At 39.5% G+C, this 18449-nt stretch overlaps 3 protein-coding genes across 3 annotated transcripts in view; 1 reads left to right on the top strand and 2 right to left on the bottom strand.

The window, feature by feature from the left end:
- The window catches only part of ada2a (adenosine deaminase 2a), a 7535-nt gene extending 1892 nt beyond the window's left edge, over positions 1-5643 (top strand). Inside the window, exons 3-10 of the mRNA XM_035665222.1 lie at positions 496-715; positions 1793-2006; positions 2099-2226; positions 2327-2417; positions 2603-2711; positions 4094-4251; positions 4353-4555; positions 4673-5643. Of these exons, the coding sequence (XP_035521115.1) occupies positions 496-715; positions 1793-2006; positions 2099-2226; positions 2327-2417; positions 2603-2711; positions 4094-4251; positions 4353-4555; positions 4673-4763 (1214 nt within the window). The 3' untranslated portion in view covers positions 4764-5643. The remainder of the gene's footprint in view (positions 1-495; positions 716-1792; positions 2007-2098; positions 2227-2326; positions 2418-2602; positions 2712-4093; positions 4252-4352; positions 4556-4672) is intronic.
- Positions 5644-5653: 10 nt separating this feature from the next.
- On the bottom strand, positions 5654-9208 carry ribc2 (RIB43A domain with coiled-coils 2). Its single transcript, XM_035665223.1, has 7 exons — positions 9028-9208; positions 7419-7500; positions 6961-7281; positions 6766-6884; positions 6154-6312; positions 5898-6064; positions 5654-5810 (listed from the first exon to the last, which is right to left on the bottom strand). The coding sequence occupies exons 1-7, from the start codon at positions 9127-9129 to the stop codon at positions 5741-5743; spliced, it is 1020 nt and encodes a 339-aa protein (XP_035521116.1). The 5' UTR covers positions 9130-9208; the 3' UTR covers positions 5654-5740.
- Positions 9209-11359: 2151 nt separating this feature from the next.
- On the bottom strand, positions 11360-17284 carry LOC118330005 (probable polypeptide N-acetylgalactosaminyltransferase 8). The gene is made up of 11 exons (XM_035664372.1): positions 16983-17284; positions 16128-16476; positions 15742-15908; positions 14662-14848; positions 13876-14073; positions 13614-13728; positions 13210-13395; positions 12320-12457; positions 12129-12221; positions 11842-12012; positions 11360-11706 (listed from the first exon to the last, which is right to left on the bottom strand). The coding sequence occupies exons 1-11, from the start codon at positions 17158-17160 to the stop codon at positions 11587-11589; spliced, it is 1902 nt and encodes a 633-aa protein (XP_035520265.1). The 5' UTR covers positions 17161-17284; the 3' UTR covers positions 11360-11586.
- Positions 17285-18449: the final 1165 nt, after the last annotated feature.

Raw genomic sequence — 18449 nt, 5'->3', positions numbered from 1 at the left:
ACACAAATAGTAGCAGCAAAAAGAAAGTTGCACGTGGGCAATAGACTGGACAATAGTGATGGAAGATAAAAAAATGTGGATTTCTATAACGTTTAGGTAATATTTCTAAGTTTTAATTTAAGGTCCAGTGTAACATTTAGGAGGATCTATTGGCAGAAATGGAATATAATATTCATAGGTATGTTTCATTAGTGTATAATTACCTGAATATAGGAATTGTTTTTGTTACCTTAGAATGAGCTGTTTATATCTACACACGCTGCAGATCACCTTCCATGGAGTCCGCCGCTCTGAACCGCCATGTTTTCTACAGTAGCCCAGAACAGACAATCCAAACACTGGCTTTAGAGTTTCACAGCCACTGTAGTTTCTCCTACAGACTTCAAAGCCTGTCAAATACAGACTCCAGCTGTGTACACACTGCGCCTTTATTACAGAATCACATTTGTACTAAGTATCCCAGGTCTTTATTTCTTTTCTAATTCTGTAATTCAGGTGGAGCTCTCCATGTCCATGACTTTGCCATGGCTAACGTGGAGTGGCTAGTGAAGAACGCGACCTATCGGCCCCACTGCTACATGTGCGTCACCGACAAGCAGTCCATCAGATTCATCTTCTCGTCCCGATGGCCCAAAGCGCTGCCACATTGCTCTCCATGGACCCTGCTGGAAACTCTCCGGGCCAAGATGGTCAACACCACAGAGCTAGACAACAGGTGACTGACTCTTGGATGCAGTTAATTTTTGTTCTGCATTTGTGCATGTTAGGACAAGCTGGTTTTACGTTTCACATTGCCTCTACTTTATCATTATGTCCACACAAAGTAAGTACTTGGAGATATCGGGGCTTGTTTACCACCTTTATGAAAGAGTCATTTACTGCTACAGAGGCCTGCCAGAATGACTATAAATCACTGAATAATTACACTGCTACTAGTGTCAGGTACCTGAAACCCACAAAAGAGGAAGTATACATCAGGAAATAATCCCTTAAAAAATGATGCCAAACAGACTTCATTGTTTTATTAGTCTCTATTTAGAACAACGTTTGCCAGGCTGGCAGTTTAATTTGTTGCTAGGTTTGAAAGGATACAGTTTGTATTTAAAGGTCTCTTCAAATTATATCATTACATTACTCAGTACTGATGTATTACCTTTTGAAACATCATGTTGTAGCAGGATATCAGTCTTTTTTAAAATCTTTTTAAGAGTATAGGATTTAATGACATCTACCACTAATTGCAACACCCTTGCCTCAGCCTCCTGCTCTAAGCGTGTAGGAGAATCTATGGTATCTTTGAAAAAAGGCCCTTATAGAGTCAGTGTTTGGTTTTTCCATTCTGGGCTAAAGTGTAGACGTATGAATAACACCATCCTCTCATATTCTCTGTTATAGGACATATTGCAGCTCCTTTGTGTATGTGTGTAGTTAGTTTGTGAATGAGTGAAAAAGAAAACGATGCAGAGGAGAAGAGAGCAGTGAAGTTGTGAATCTGGCAGAAAATGTACAGTGTGGGTTACAGTTTACCAGTGAGTAAAGGCTGCAGCTTTTTGTTGTTTCCTTAAAGTATGACAATCAGTTCGCCTACGTTGAGGGAAAACACAAACAAAGTAGGAGGTACCAAGATCAAGTAGAGTCAAGTCAAGCCATCCCAGGTTGCGGAAGTACGGCCGTAGTGTTTTCCAGAATGTTCCAGGTCTTCTGCACAGAAATGTTAAGAAATAAACGCCCGCGGTGGTAAGTGGACCCAAAATGACAGATAATCTGATCACAACCATGTCCTCATTCTCAGCATCATAGGCAACCTGACGCTCTTCACTGACCAGGACCCAGAGACGGTGTACCCCAGTCAGGATTTTATATGGGGCAGGTTTGAACAGTGCTTCCTTGCACTGTGGGGCCTGGTCACATATGCTCCTGTGTTCAGAGACTATTACTACCAAGGCCTCACCGAGTTCTACGCGGACAACGTCGTGTATCTGGAACTGCGGGTCCTACTCCCAGAGGTACAGTCACGTCATGCACAGCGGGTTCAGTACATTCACTCGTCTGTTCATTTATTGTTATTCAGTTGTTGTTGTTTTTTTGCGTTACACAGATATACGAGTTGGACGGCAGCACTCACGACACAGCCTGGACTCTGAAGACCTACCGGGATGTAAGCAGACAGTTCACAGCAGAGCACCCAGACTTCTATGGAACAAGATTCATCCTCACAATCCACAGGTGACTGCACCCTTACGATAGATTTCACTTATTAGTCTGAATGGCATACTGCTTATTGGCTCTCCAGAAGACATGAGAGGTTGTTGGTATTGTCTTTCAGGGGAGTAAATACATCTGTGATGACGGGTGCTGTGGAGCAGGCTATGAAGCTACAGAAAGACTTCCCTGATATCATGGCTGGGTTTGACATGGTGAGAGGAAACAGCAGTTATTGTATGAAGTGCTGAGCGCCAGTAAAGGTGACAGTGGGAGCAGTTTGAACAGACAGATTTTTAATTTCACCTATCATGCAGATATTAAAAAATATACGCTTCATTAGATCTAATACGACTCTTTTGAATCAGTGAAAGCAAGCATGACTTCTGTGTTTGTACAGGTGGGCCGTGAGGACAGTGGCAGACCGCTGTGGTACTTCAGAGATGCCTTGTCACTGCCAGTAGAGAGAGGGGTGGCGCTTCCTTTCTTTTTCCATGCTGGAGAGACCGGTGAGCTCATCAGTGCCCGATGTGTAAAACTTAAAACATTCAGTTTGTACCGTAACAGTATTCCACATTATATACTGCAGTATGTGGATCAGAAGTGTACATGCTGTAAAGCAGATGAGGTTTAAGTATGATCAACCTTGTCCAGGTTTACACTAGCGCTCAAAAGCTTGGTTCGGTACAGTCAGAGGACTACTGTATATTTTTGAAAGTCCTCTTTACAAATAGATGTTTATTTTTGTATGAAGGGTTTGCTTAAAAGTAAAAAACAAAACACTGGGTCAACCAGACTGACAGAGACAATGATACCTCTGAGCAACACTTAAAAAAGAATGAAAGAAATCCCCAGTGATTGGAAAAAGAAACTGCAAGCATAGCATCAGAATCTGTGCAGATTTAAACAGGAACAGGTTCCTGTTTCAGTGTCATGTGCACAATAATGACTGAATGAATATTATAAGCTGGCGTGTTAAAATAGGCATTAAAACTTCAACATAGTAGTAATAAAAGTTAGTGTAGGGTTAGCACTATAGAAATTGGATCACGGAATATCAGCTGAACATACTATGGACCGACAAATCACTACTAATCTAGCTTCACTTTTGCTTTTCTGGACTAGAAAACCATTTTTAAAATCAAAGGTATCTGAGAGGAAATCGGTTACAATGGTATTCTCCCCTGATGCCACACTGTGGGCACATTGATTAAAAGTTTAATTCTTCTTTTGGGCCAGAATTTATTTCACATTTTACATTTGGTGTCTGAATTATACTTTTTTGTTATCTATGTTAAAACAGCCTTTATTAAAGGAAAGAAGGAAAACACCAATAACAGTTGACCCCCAAACCTCTGAGCAGGTGTTTGTGTGTGTTTGTGTTTGTGTTTGTGTGTGTGTGTAAATAAGTAGCTGTCTGGATGTTCATGCCAAAGATTTTAAGTGCAACAATAGCTATATGTTAATATGGAACTCATTCTCAGCACAAACAGGCTACAATAGGAATGTTGTGTGTCTTTTAGGTAGGCAGCCACAAGGGGGAGCTATTAAATATACCATCAAAGAAAGCTGAGTTTGTTTATAGTCTTCTTAGGAAAGGACAAAATCAGTTTTAATGTTTAAATATTTTATTTATCACACACTCAAAGAAGAAATGTGGTTTCTGAGGATTACAGGAGGCAAATTTGTAATTTTAATGAACAAAGTGAGACCTGTAAAGAATAAAAAGTATAATCCCAAACTTTATCATAAGCATTATATCTGTCAGCGAATACACAAAACCAAAGAAATGAAATCTTTACCAAGAGTGGAATTAAATGCAGGGAGAGGAAACCGAATTAATTTAACATCTTCCACACTCTCAAATAACATTTCTCTGCACTACATGAAGATCTCGAGGGCACAGAGGTGGACCAGAACATGTTGGATGCTCTTTTGCTGAACACTTCACGTATTGGCCATGGATTTGCTCTGGTTCGTCACCCAGTGGCCAAAAGTTTATCCAGGAACAGAGGGGTGGCTATGGAAGTGTGCCCCATCTCCAACCAGGTACACTATCATCCTGTAAACCACACTGCGCAATAAAAACATGCATATTTACCAGCTACTAAAGTGTAACTTTTTTAATTTAACCTCCTATCCTCATTCAGGTGATGAAGCTAGTAAAAGATTTGCGAAACCATCCGGCAGCTGCACTGTTGGCAGAGAATCACCCATTGGTCATCAGTTCTGATGACCCCGGCATGTTCGGTGCCTCTGGACTTTCTTATGACTTCTATGAAGCTTTTGTTGGGTTTGGTGGGATTAGATCCAATATAGCCACCATCAAACAGCTGGCCATAAACTCTATTAGGTGAGGTTCAGCTGAGATGACAAGAGGTGTAACTTACAAATTACACAATTGAAATGTGCACGAGTCCTGAAATGCTTCAGCGGACCGCTCACTGACATTTCCCTGTCTATCTTTCAGGTATAGTTCGTTGCCCCAGAAGCAGCAGGAGGAAGCCCTGGCGCTGTGGCAGAGAAAATGGGATACGTTTGTCTCTGAAAATGCTCCTTAGAGAGAAACTCATTTTTTAATTCAAATGTTTCATTGTCTAGGGCATTCATCAAATGTGTCTTGCTTCCTTTGAGAAAGGAACGCCTTTTAGCAACTGTAAATGGGAATGTGATGTCTTTCTTATTATGACAAGTTGCTGTGAAAAAGGCATGTAGCTTCATGTTGCCATAATATGGAGTTACAGTGGCTGTGTACAGTGTGTTAGCTGGCCACTGTGAGACAGGCCTGAGCTACATCCTATAAAATTTAGGGTGATTACTTGAATTACACAAATGAACTGGCTTCAATCAAGGGCACCTTGTTATGTCTAGCATTTTTAAGGATTTTGAACGTTCGTGCACTTTAAGGTTCAGGTTTGCCTATGTTTTGAGGGACAGTAACGGTGCCGGACAGCACTGTTAACTGGCTGAGGTGCTAAATGATGTTTGAATTCTCTTTGTGGTGTTTGTGGCTTGCTCATGCTTTGGAAGAGTGAAACAGGTAGCTTGTTAAAATCTTGTTTTTAGATTTTTAGCTGTAATCGATTTATAAAGGTCATAGTTGACCTTTGCTCATGCAGACACATTTTATGAGAAACAAAAGTCACATCTTTTTTTGAAGCAGTGGGTAAGATGCATATGAACTAGGGCTGCACAATATGGTAAAAACATCAGAATGCCATTATTTTCACTGATTGTGATTGTGATATGATTCAGTACTTCACTATAATTGCTGTCACATTTTACCTTTATGACAAAATTGCAGCTTCTGCTATTTGTGTATTGCACATATAATATTTCAGTTAATTGTGCAACCCGAATATGAACAACCGTCTGCGCCATCCAGACGTATTAAATATTAAATGTTGTGAACAAAATAAAACAAATACGACTGTTGCTTTACTGCGTGGTTCAGTTTTTTTAATGTTCTTCTCATGTAGCACCACTATCAGTACTTATCCACTGTAATGAGCCAGTCCTCAGTGCAGCGTGTCAACCATCATCTGCTGCAGGTGTTGAATTTGGAGAAGAAGCTGTCATCGATGCATCCTCTTTCAATGTCCGGTCTCCTTAAAATAACACCAGTTTAGAAAGTGAGATGATGCTTGAATATGCTGTGTGTAGTGTAGAAAAACAGTTTTCTTAACGTTACTGACTGTTGTTTGTGTGTCTGGGCCAGTGCGACGTTGGTGCTGTCCAGGTGTCGTCTCAGCTGCTTGTTCAGTCTCGCCTGCTGTCTCTCTATCAACAGAGCTGTGCGAGCCGAGTCCAAGCGGACAAGATCATGTTGCTGCTCCTCATGCCTTTTCTCTAATTCCATCCTCTACAGATAACAGACAGACGGTCACTGAACAGCTTGCTATAGAGAGCTTTTAAATAAAAACTAGGGAGTGTCATTGGTTCCTGTTTTACCTTTTTCTCTTCTATTTGATATTTCTGGAACTGGACGACCTGCTGCGGGCTCTCCGGAGGGGGTCGTCTATCAGTGCCAAGACCAGACACTGCCTCCGTGCTCAGGGTGGGTTCAGCATCTGCACTTGTCAGCTGCCCTTGTTTCTCTTTCTCTTGTTTCTTTGCCCATCCAGATGCAGCAAAAAAGGTGTTGGTGACACAAAGTATCGTTACTGCAATTCAACAACTCGATTTCAATGTCTCAAATTAATCAAAATATCTCTTCAAAGGTCCAGGTGGAAAGGCTGAGCTGTAACTAAATCCTAGTGGTGCTTTAATCAAAGCCTGATACAACCCAGGTCACATCTAACTCTACTACTCATACATCAAGTCAGATGTGTTTGCGTTTTTAAGACTACCAAATACCTTTTTCTCTTTTGTGTGCTCTTTGGCACACCCAGTTTAAATGTGCATCACACTCCTTTCATTCTGACAAAAGAAAATTGATTGCTAGGTGTGCATCCTAGGTATTAAAATAAGATTCCGATTTTTTTAAATGAGAGAAGAAACCTGTTTTAAAAGCCAGTTTAACCACTTCAGCCGCCAGTCTGAGGGAATACCAGAATGACTTACCATGGCCAGATTGTACTCTTTAGTGGCAACAGCTACTGCTTTTCTTCTCTCCATCTCAAGGCGCTGAAGCTGCAGCGCCGTGTTGTCCATTTCTACTCTGCTCTGGTCACAGTGCTGCCCTGAAGAAGTAGAGCACATGAACTGAGCTTGTGTTTTATGTGTGAACATAGCATGTGTATCCTGTAGAAGATCTACCTTTCAGCTTTTGTTGACGCCTTTCTGCTGCTTGCTCACTCTGCTGCTGGTTGAGCCACTCTCTGAGCTGCTCCCTCTGTCTCTGCCTTCTGCTTTCACTGCCCGGGTCCTCGCCCACCAGGCCCGGGGGCATCATCTGTGCATCACCTGGCTCCATTTTTCTACAGCGGTCTGGGTCGTTAAGGTCATACTCCCGCTGGCTCCAAGGCTGCTGGTACTGATGCCGGTAGTTGACGATGGCCCTTTCCATCGCATGCTTCTCCTTTACTTGTCTGCTATGGAGAAGGCGAGCTAATTTGCTATTGTGGAGCATATCAGCATCTAGACGGAGAACACAACCCACGCACAGACATCGCAATGCGCTTTATTGTGAATGATAAACATGATTTAATTCTGTTTTCAGTCAGTGATGGGACATTGTTAAAGTCAGGTAATACTACGATGTTTAGCCAACTCACCAGAAGTATTTTGTGCCTCTTTTGCGGCCTCTTTTTGTTTGTGCTTTTCTTTCATCTGCATGTCCAGGGCTTCCTTGTCAACCTATAAAAACAGAGCAGGTAGTCACAGCACAATTAGACATTAGGCATTTACTCAAGTACTGTACTTAAAGCTGCAGTAGGTAACTGCTAGAAATCTAACTTTTGGTCGTATTTGCTGAAACTTTTCACTGCGTCTTGACACTGTATCCTGAACAGAAACATCAGAGACGAGAAACATCGCTGATACCAACGCTGGGAACGAGACTCGACAGGCAACCGTCTTTCTCAGCTCTGATTGGTTGTTTTCATTCAGGCCCGGTGGATTCTCGCAAATGCCATCGAACGCAAAGTTTTTCTTTACTGACTTTAAATGAAACATGTGTACCGAACTTAACTTCTTTTATTGAGTCCTTTGGGATGAAAAAAAAAAAAGATGTATAGAATAAAGAAACTATAAAAAATCACAGTATAAATAACCGAAGATAAATCTTAGCTACATTAAGATTAAAGTAAAAACAGAACAGCTAAAAACAATTAAAATTCTTAACTAAAATAATAAACTTAAAAAACATAAACAAAAAAGCTCTTAGGCTAAAAAATAAGAGTAAATAACAATTAATTAAAACAGTAAACCAATAAAACCTTATACATAATGAAATAAAAAAAAAAAGGGAGCAATAAAACAGATTAAAAAAACTTCTTAGTAAATAAAGAAGTAAAACAAGTTAAACTCTTAGGTAAAAATTAAAAAAAGAAAGAAACAAAAAAACAGTAACAATAAAACTTCTTAGCTAATTAAAAGTAAAACAATTAAATAAAACAGTAAACAAATAAAAAACTTGAGCTAATTTAAAAAAGAAAAAAGTAAGACAAAAGTAAAACAAGTAACAATAAACTTTTAGTAATAAATAAAAAAGAAACAAAAACATGTAAAACAAATAAACTTCTTAAGCTAAATAAAGAAGTTAAAAACAAAGGTAAAACAAAATAAAACCTCTTAGCTAAATAAAGAAAGTAAACCAATAAAAAATTAAACCAAATAAAACTCTTAGGCTAAAGTAATTTAAAGTAAATATAATAAACAGTAAACAAATAACTCTTAGGCTAAAATAAAAAAGCGTAAAAAACAAAACAAGTAAAAATTAACTTTAGCGCTAAAAATAAAAATTACAATAAAAAAAACAATAATAAAAAAAAACGTAAAAACAATAAACTCTTAGCTAAATAAATAAAGTTAGAGATTAGAATAAAAGAATAGAATAAAATAAAACAACTGTAGAGAACTGTCTAGAAGATAAATACAGATAAATATATAGGACTGTAACTGTTATATGGCATTGTGTTATTATACACTGGATAAATAATTCTATTACACAACATTTCAGAGGGATTATTGTACTTTTTAGTTGCTGTACAAATGAACATTTTTGCATGCAGATCATACAAGAAGCTTATAAAATGTGCTGCTTTGCTATAAATGTAATGTAACAGCTAAGTGTAATTACTTAGGCCTACATAAAGGACCTGAATACCTTTTACCTCTGCAGTAAAGGTTATCATTCCTCTGTGAGTCTCAACGCCAGCTTACCCCGATCGTCCTCACTCTGTCATTAAAGATCCGCTCCCGTCTCTCAGGCTCTCTGTTGCCCCGTAGACTTCTGCTGTCGGACGGCAACGTAGCGTTAAACATTTTGACTTTAAAGTGTTAACTGTATTGGTGAAAGTTTGTGGCGTTAAACCCGAAACGGACAGCTGGACCGTCCCGACAAAGACGAGTACACACTGGTTGCTAAGAAACCAGAGTTCGTTAGAGTTCGTAGGATTTCGGCTTTTTCCGGCACCGGCCACCACGAACGCTTGAGGCAACGTTTTTTTTTTTAATTATTATTTTGTATTCATTTAACAATATATTGATACTAATAATCAATACCAGTTCGCTTCGATAAGCAATTAAATATACAATTAAGTAATTAAATAATAATAAAAACAAACCCTTTGAGCACACAACTGAGCTACATTACTCTCATCAAATGCAAAGAATGAACACAGCTACACACATCTGTCAGTGCATCGACCTGCCACTAAGCCACACACACACACACACACACACACACACGTCTTTTAGCACTAATTAATCTGTGGAAGGCACCCGGCAGCTTTTAAAGATGTTGGGCGTGAACCTCACATGTTTTAATAACAATCATAATAATTCAAACATCAATCACTTTTACAAATCAATTTTATTTCTAAATCCATATAAAAAAAAAACCATGTTCAATATATGAAAATATTTCAAACACAGGCCTTTGTCTCAACACAACAAAACATGCATTATCCTGAGGTATGCTGCAAGTACAAACACTCCCCCCATGGTCTGTAAATCTGTGAACTAAATCCCAAATATGGCTGTTCCTTTCCTTGACACCACACAAAAAAAATATAAATCATTTTATAGTTTAACAGTCCTTTAGAAAACACCAAGATCCTTTATATAAAAATGAACACAGTACCTAGAACCATTCTGCATAAATGGGACCTTTGTTTGCCACGGATACTAGGACACAGTTAAAACACACAGCCAGTAATAAAATGTCCAAACAGAAGATACCACCCTGCCTCAAGTACAATTGTGGGTTTAACAGACTGTAATTCAGTCATACCAGTCATGCTGGAATTTATTACAACTATTGACAGACAACATAGATGTGGTAAATAGGTGTAAATGGATGGTGCTGTTGAACAAATTAATTTACCTTTCAACAGGTTCCCTTGTTCAAAAGTAATCCTATGTGAACAATCAACAATAAAAAGACAAATACCACAGTATAGATTTAAACCTGTGGAAACTGTCGTTCTTAAAGGAAGTCTTTGTAGAAGGTGACTTGATTATCAAGTTGTGTGTGAACTGCACAGGGCACTCATCCTGACCTTCACTCATCTATCAACTCGGTTTTCTTAAACCACTGTTTCTATACCTTCATTTGTCTTTACTTCATTCACTCTTCCTTCACCTTTACCTTGCTGCCTTTCTCTGGGTGGAGGCCACTTTCGTGATGTTTTTTGATGACGCACAGTAAAGTATTACAGTTATTGTTCTTCTTCAAATTCAGTACAGCCAAGACCTAATTAAAGCAAGGCATAGCTTAAACACTTAACTTTTGTTAAGCCCCAGGTTTTAATGCGAGGAAAATCCAAACGTCCTTTATAAGCAGCCTGAGGTCAAATACTGTGTCAGTAATGCTCCCTTCCATACAATACCTAGAATATAGACATAAAGGCAAACAGCTTGCATATTACCAACCAGAGTTATGCTCATTACAGCATTAACTCCACCAAACCCCTTTTTTGTTTGTTGTCAGTTTGTATCAAAGGAAACAAAGCCTGACAAGTCAGACCAACCGAGTTTGCGGGATAAACGCTTGTGAGAGACTGGATTCATTAAATGATGTAAGAGAAGCAGACTCCTGGTTTTAGTAAAATCCACTGATCTGATCGTTATTCCCCAAAGTGTTAGACGATCAAATAACCTTGAGAGCTTCCCTTTAATGCATTTAATCTGATCAGCACAGTGGATTTGACAGTCAGAAGAATTTAATCAGTTTTACATTTGGACCTTGAAACATGAGAAATAGACCCAAATAATATGAGATTTGCTCAATTCTTGTCTTGGAAATTGGAAGTCCACTTTTCCACAATTTCCACACTTCAGGTTAGTATGGTTAAAGGTCCAATTTGTAGCATTTAGGAGGATCTATCGGCAAATGGAATATAATATTCAAAGGTTGCTTGCTGCTAGATGCCGCAAAGTCTCACACACAGGTCCTTTAACGTTAATCAAAATAACCTGGCCTAAGCAGCTGATACACAAAGAAGGAAGATGAATAAATAGTAAAATAAGAATTACTTGAAGCCTTAATGTCCATTCATAAGATGTTGTTATCAAAATTCTGTTTTTTTTAGGGAAGAGTCAATACATTTCACAAGATTTATAAACAACTTTTTACATGCCAGATATATTTAAATAATTACAGAAGTCAGAGAGGCAGTAAAATGTCATTGCCTTTCTTTCACATTTCACACATTCAGGTGTTATTATCTACTGACCTATGAGCTGAGAAGTGCATTTCTTGTTGGCCATGCACACACTTTAAAAGGCTTTGATTATGTTTTGAATTTCCCATCTTTGGCCTGAGCATTCCTGTATTAGAAGTGTGCCTTTTATAATCTCCAGACATCTTTTTGTCTGTCTGTTCTTCAGTTCTTTGCCCTAGAAAAGAGAATAATTGTCAGTGCTCATTCAAAGTATGTCATCATTTAATATTCAGACAACCACAGTCAATATTTTAAGCTATGGGAGTCACCCTAAACATATCCACCCTGTAATTTCAATGTGTTGTAATACCTGAGTGAAGTCCCAGTAAATCCCCATTCCCTTCTGCATGGCTTCTTTGCAGTTGTATAGCCCAGGCACCGTTTCTTTTTGTCCAATGTCAGTTAGACACCGGTTGTCATTGTACTTGTGGGACTTGATGCCGCCGATGTAGAGCTCGCCATTTTCACGATAATAAGTATACTAAAAAAAAAAAAAAAAAGCTTCAGTAAGCACATTGGGCACAATAAGACAAACATTTCCAGTTACCACGTCTAACTTTCCAGAGACTATCAACTTTAATTTCTGCATTTACTTACTTGAGGTCCATAGTAATAGCAGCCGTAGGCGATGGGTGTGTGACCTGGGACCGGGCCTTGGTCTATGCACATGTCAGCATCAAGATTCTTCATCTGTCAGTGGGGGATATTATTGGTTTGATTCAAAGCCAGGGAACATTATTAAACCATGACATAGCAGGACACCCTGCATTAGAGAAAACTAAACTTACTCCTCCAAAGCCAAGTAGGTTGTCCCACGAATCCAGCTTGGGATACACGTTATCCAGGTACCATTTGAAAGGTTTACAGTTCAGCCTCTCTCTGAGTTTTTTCCTCTCAGTGATATCCCCGATGTCAATGCCGTGGTTCTGCAGAGGCAATGAATATGACATGATTGTGATATTCTAAGTGAAGAAAGTCAAACGACTTCACTTTAATTTAAGAGCTACGAGACAGTAAAAAAATTCTCTCATTCCTAAATATAAGAAAAGCTTTTGAATGTCCAGTTGTTCATTCTGCATGTAGAAGCATGCCATAGGATTAGAGACTTTATTGTCATCCATATGTATACAGTGCAGTACAGAGGAATGTTTCCCCTCATCCCCGGTGCAAAACAGAAAGAATGAATGATTCAACATTCAGACCAAGGTTATTATAGTTAACTCAAAGTAGTTCTGAAAATTAATAAAGTTTACTGAAGAAAAAAAAAAAAAAAGAAAAACTTTGAAAACGAACTGAAACGATAGCGTGTACTTATGGAAATAAAATCATATATAGGAAATGTCTTTAGTTTTAGTCTTTGTCAATTTGGTCAACACAAGCTTGAAGACATATTGGTGCAAATATTTGAGTCGGGGATGTTTACACTACTGAGAGTATTGTAATAATATATTCTGCACTTCTTAAATCTCGTTTCCCCCCCTACAACTAATACTAAAACACAATACAAAAACAAAATTGTTAAGCAATAATAGTAAGTAAACCCACTCTGAAACTTAAAAACCAAATAAAAACTATAAAAATACAAATCTATAGTTGATTCAGACAAACATGTAGTGCAATACACATGACAAATATAAGTAAGCCTCATTTTTGTTCTTCCTGACTGCATTTGAAGTACCTCAAATGGTATGTTCCAAGCTAAGTTGATGTTGTGTTTGTATTCATCCATCCAGACTTCTGCTACCCTCAGGGCGTTTCTCTTCATGGCAGGGCTGAGGTCAGGCAGGTAGGGCTTGTGGTACCTCTCGATGTGGGCGACCTTGGAGCATGGAACTACTTCGACACTGCCTCCACATGTCCACACCTATCGGTCACCAAAAGATGATTGTGTCAGACCGCAAACACTGCATGTCTGTGTACAATACTTGTAACAATACAGACAGGATTTTACAACTTTTATCCTCTGTCTGAGGTAAACCGTTCCAAAGTGAGAGGGTTAATGTATTTTTTCTTGCTGCAAGTTTGCCTGGGATTGCATCTTCAAGTTTAGGATTGGATGTTGGATAGGCGAGGCTTACTCACACGAATTCCCAGCTCAACATTTTCTCCGCCATACACTTTCATTCCTTCGTCAAGGACTCCAATTTCTCCAAGAAACGCCCTGTCGGCGACGAAGATCCCCATAACGGATGGACTCCTGAGGTGGAAGAAGAGAACTGTTACTACTGGATCATTTTAAACATGTTGTACAGAGTATATCAGTATTACCATAAATAAAGCTAAATAAAAATATATCCGTTTGACACATATGTAAATCACAACAAGACTGACTGATTTTACTTACTTTCCAGGCAATGAGCCGTCATTGAGTTTGTAATACTCAGGCGTAAAGCTTTCATACATGCACCATAAAGCCCAGTCGAAAGCATGTGCCGCTGGAAGGTACTGAATAACCTTGAGGTCGTCAAAGTTGACTCTGTCAAACACAGGGGACACCACCACTGTTCGGTCACCTTTGATCTGTGTCAGCAAGGGTTCAACCCTGCGTGAGGGGAAGGGAGGAGAGGCAGTTCACACGTCACTGTATTAAACTTCCTTCATTTAAAGAGCTACACAGTGGTGTTTTTGTTATGTGTCATTGTTCTTTATTGAATAATTACCAGTATCTAGTATTACCAGTAACAGAGAGTTGTAGTTGAGTAGTACATAGGACTGGCATGTGTCAGTGCCAGTCATTTCTTTAGTAGTAGTCAGTCTGCCTGCTTTGATTAGGCTTTCCAAACAGGCAGAGCATACCAAGCCTGACTTGTTGATGGGATCCCAAACTATCCCAGTTTAACAAAAGCCCAAATGTGAGGCAGGATATTTTTGGCATCACCAGAGTAAGTTTGTGCCTGGTGGTGGTGTGGATACTTCCCTAACAGTGCAGATATACTAAACATTGCAATGTTGTCAGTGCTGGTGGTAAGCATGAAACTTTTAAACTAATCTCTATATAAAATTAAATTTGAAAAAACAAAGGTTGTTTAAGAAGACACGATTACTTAGACATTTCATGTGTAATCAAATATTACACATAAACCACTGAAAATGTTATACATGAATCAGTGTATAAAATGATTTTTCTTACCACATCTCATGGACTTCAATGTGTGCATCCAGGATGGCCACCACGTCCGCAGTGGCAGCCCTCCACCCAGAAGCCCTGGCGTGAGCGAGGCCTTTCTGCTCAGTGTGCTTCACTCTTACAATACGGAGACCCGGGTTCTGCTTCTCAAGTGACTTCACGTAATTGTCAAGGTCCTCCTTCAGGTCCTCTGAATTGAAAAGACAATGTGGGCATATATTTCTTTATATAAGGGGAGATCAGGCTTGACAAAAATGGTTTTTTTCTTATGAGCAAAGTTAGACGGGGCAATGATACTAGTTTCCACACCGATTACCCAGAATGCAAAACAGACATTAAGCATTTTAAATTTTCATTAGGAACCACAGTTCTAATCATAGACATGCCTTCGATTTCAGCTGTCTGATATGAAGTTGTTACTAAAAATGTACTGATTGAGTACTGAAAGGGGTTTCTAATGTTTTGTTCACCCATGTGTGAACGTTAGGGTAGAAAAACAGCTATTGCACTATTTACAGCCTTGAAATGAGTGGCCATTGTTTTACACTGTATGCGCTGTGTGGAATAGAGTGTGTGGAAAGACTGATACCACCATCATCTTTGTGTGGTAAATATAACACTACAACCAGCACCTGGATAGATAAGCTAGGCATAAAGACTGGAAACATGGGGAGACAGCTAGCCTGGCTCAACAAAATCCACTTACTAGCACCTAAAGCTCATTAATAAATAATATATGTCTTGTCTGTTAATCACATACAATAGCAGGAGTGTAAAATGAGAACTAGCAGGTTCCACGTGTGTACAGACGTCACGCTAATCAAAGTGGTTCATTCCAGTTTGTGGTATGCTAACCTAACCAGTGTACAATTGTAATTGAAGAACATAATCTGCTGCTCTGTACTTCATAATGCCAAGTACTACGTAAGAATATGAGCAACACTGGCGCCTGAACAATGAAACATATCAGTTCATCAATCCCTCCCAAAAAACACCACCCCTGTGCACTGTGTAAATACAAGATAAGCTTTTGTTTTTCCCCTGTGATGTTTGCACAATCTGATCCCTTTATAACCAACCAACCATTAGAGCTATTGTCGTCCACCATTATTATCTCCTTCAGCAGGTTTTTGGGGGTGCGGTCAATGATGCTGCGCAGGGCTCTTTTGAGGATAGACAGGGCCTCGTTCAGGTAGATCAGTACCACTCCGACATTTGGCAGGTCCTTTGGGTAAGTCTTGTTTGCACACCTATTCAGAAACAAGGATTTGTGTAACTAAAACCACTATCTTTTGCACCAGTAAACTTTAAAAGCTCTGGACAAACCGAACTGAACAAAAAGACGAAGGATAATTGGCAAACAATGAACAGGGTGGAGTCTATAAGTCACAGTTTTTGTTTAACCTTTCCCTGTGTATGAAGTGTAATGACAGGTTTAACCGCACAGGAAATGATCATGAAAGCACTACCTTGAATCTCTTGTATCTAGAAGAACTCGATCCAGAGGGAGACGATCGCTGAGAAAAACGTTGTATCCATACTTTTGAAACAACCCCTCTGCCTCTCTTTGGTCCTCCTCAGAAAGATTCTCTCCCCAGTCCTTGAACAGAGCAGAGTCAGGGAACACTTTGTTGGTCTTTTTCTCTTTGGGGGCCTCCTTTGGTTCCTGGATCTTTGCTTCAGGTTGCTCTTTCGGCTCTGGCTGCTTTTTGACTGATTCCTGTTCGACCTCTGCGGCTTTTTTCTGTCTGCCTCTGTCTTCTTCGAGCAGTTTCTGCATGGCGTCCTGCTTTTGCTCAAAAGCTCTGAGCACTTTGTCTTTGAGAAATCAAAGATGACAGGGAGAGAGGAGCATGAGCCGGAGACATGATCATTTTTTGCAGAAAAAAAATCCCCAAAACATCAAGAAATTGTTTTCTAAATCAAAATAAAGCTTTGAGTTCAATGTTCTCCTGATTGATCCTATATAAAGACATCATTGTATTGATCCCCAGGGGAAAATGAGGTATAATATAAGAAATATAAAGTTGTAAAAAACTTTATTTGATTCTATTGCTCATAAATATGAGATCCAAGTTCAACTATCAAGTTTGATCTCATTATATATAAATGCTATTCTTCCTCCAGCCAGTACACTGGTGACACACACTGATATTCCCTTCATTTGTCAACATATAAAACCTTTGAGGAACTGACAATCCTTCCACTAACCTTTCTAAAAAAAACACTGCTAAATTTAAACTCAACCTGATTTTCTTTCCCGACGAACAGAAGCAGAGTGCACATTGAACACAGGAGAAAGAGTAACCTTTGCCTCAACTCACGGAGATTGCTGATGCTTTCCTCCAGGTCAGAGAAGCTCCTGACCATCCGCGGCGTGTCCCCGGTGTCAGCCCCCGCCGTGCGCTCATCATACCCACTCTTTACAAACATGCCTATGTACAAGAGGAGCCCAATCCCCCCCAAAATGAAGATCGGCCGCTTTAACCACACAGCTCTCATACTGATAACACACCGACTGACACCTCCTGAATAGATTCCTCTTATAGAAACGGCAGTACACGGAGAGGTTGCTCAATTAACGGGTTCGACCGGCTGGCCAGATGCTGCATGATGATTTTTTGGTTTTGTTGGTGAAACATTGTGTGGTAGGCTGCAGTGCGAGCGAGGTGAGCAGTGTCCCGCCCCTGACGTCAGGTGTTCCTAATTAGTGTGGGTGGTGACGTCAGGATGTCACCTGAAGTTTGATCTCTGTTTTTTTTTTTTGGCCCCATTCCTGAAAGATATTTGTGCTTTTATTTCCCAGTCTATTGTTTCTGATTTGACCCTTTTTATATGAAAATGTACCCCCTCTACCAAAATAAATCTATAACATCAGTTTGCTCTCCTGCTTGCAAAATTACACATCCACAAATCTAAATTTTCCAATCATAAACCAGCTTTTTTTTTATTTTTGAAAGTGAAATCAAACAATACTTTACTCCTATACTGTGAAAATAAGAAAGCAATCCAAACTTTAACTAATTTATGATTTCTGTGTGTCCCTTATATATGTGTCCCTTATATATACTGTCAATGGTCTGTTCAGCTATTGTATGTTTACCTGTGTGTAAATAAAGTTAATAATAATAATAATAATAGCTCCATATAGAACCCCTATTCAAAATACTTTCCGCAGGTATGCAAATCGTTTTTCTCTGTGTCTGTGACCACCCCTGCAATATGATTGACAGCTTCCACTCCCCACTGTCTCTTTCTTTTAGGGGCATTTCTGCAGACTACAAACGCCCATGCCGGAGTGGCCATAGGAGGAACACATGTATAAATATCGACTCGAAGTTGGATAATGTCCACACAGCAGCCAGGAAATGTCTTAAGTTTTAGTCTTTGTCAAATTTGTCAACTCAGAAAGCATGAGGAGGTATTGGTGCACATGTTTATTGAGCCTGGGATGTCTTTCCAGCCCCCCGCCCCCCACGCTTGCTTTGCATTTTCAAATTGTATCATGTAACAACAAACCACATAATGTTTGCTACAGAGAAAAGCCTGCCAGAGCTTCATTCTGCCCGCCTCAGCGCCACCACTTTGCAGATTTTTTTGATTAGCCAGGAGCCTGCGGGTGCAAGATAGCAACGGCCAGAGCCAGAACACTTTGAGCTTCACAATGGCTCTTTAGAAACCTGTGGGTGACAGTCTATGCATCAAACACAGTGTAATTAATGACACCAGTAGCAATCCATCTCCTGTAGGTAAGGTAGCAGTGCTAGGGATTTGCAGTAATGCATGCAAGC

This window comes from Morone saxatilis, unplaced genomic scaffold, assembly GCF_004916995.1.
Source record: "Morone saxatilis isolate NCDOM2014 unplaced genomic scaffold, NCSU_SB_2.0 Contig2, whole genome shotgun sequence".
Lineage (NCBI taxonomy): Eukaryota > Metazoa > Chordata > Actinopteri > Moronidae > Morone > Morone saxatilis.
Note: the sequence above shows the minus strand (reverse complement) of the source record. Positions and strands in the feature narration are given on the sequence as shown.

Coding starts and splice junctions, on each gene's coding strand:
- LOC118330005 (XM_035664372.1), bottom strand. CDS start 17,160: ATGAGAGCTGTGTGGTTAAAGCGGCCGATCTTCATTTTGGGGGGGATT. Junction 14,074..14,661: donor ATTGAAGTCCATGAGATGTG/GTAAGAAAAATC, acceptor CCCCTCACGCAG/GGTTGAACCCTTGCTGACAC. Junction 11,707..11,841: donor TTTACTGGGACTTCACTCAG/GTATTACAACAC, acceptor TCTCTTTTCTAG/GGCAAAGAACTGAAGAACAG.
- ribc2 (XM_035665223.1), bottom strand. CDS start 9,129: ATGTTTAACGCTACGTTGCCGTCCGACAGCAGAAGTCTACGGGGCAAC. Junction 6,885..6,960: donor GCGTCAACAAAAGCTGAAAG/GTAGATCTTCTA, acceptor CTACTTCTTCAG/GGCAGCACTGTGACCAGAGC. Junction 6,313..6,765: donor AAGAGTACAATCTGGCCATG/GTAAGTCATTCT, acceptor GGATGGGCAAAG/AAACAAGAGAAAGAGAAACA.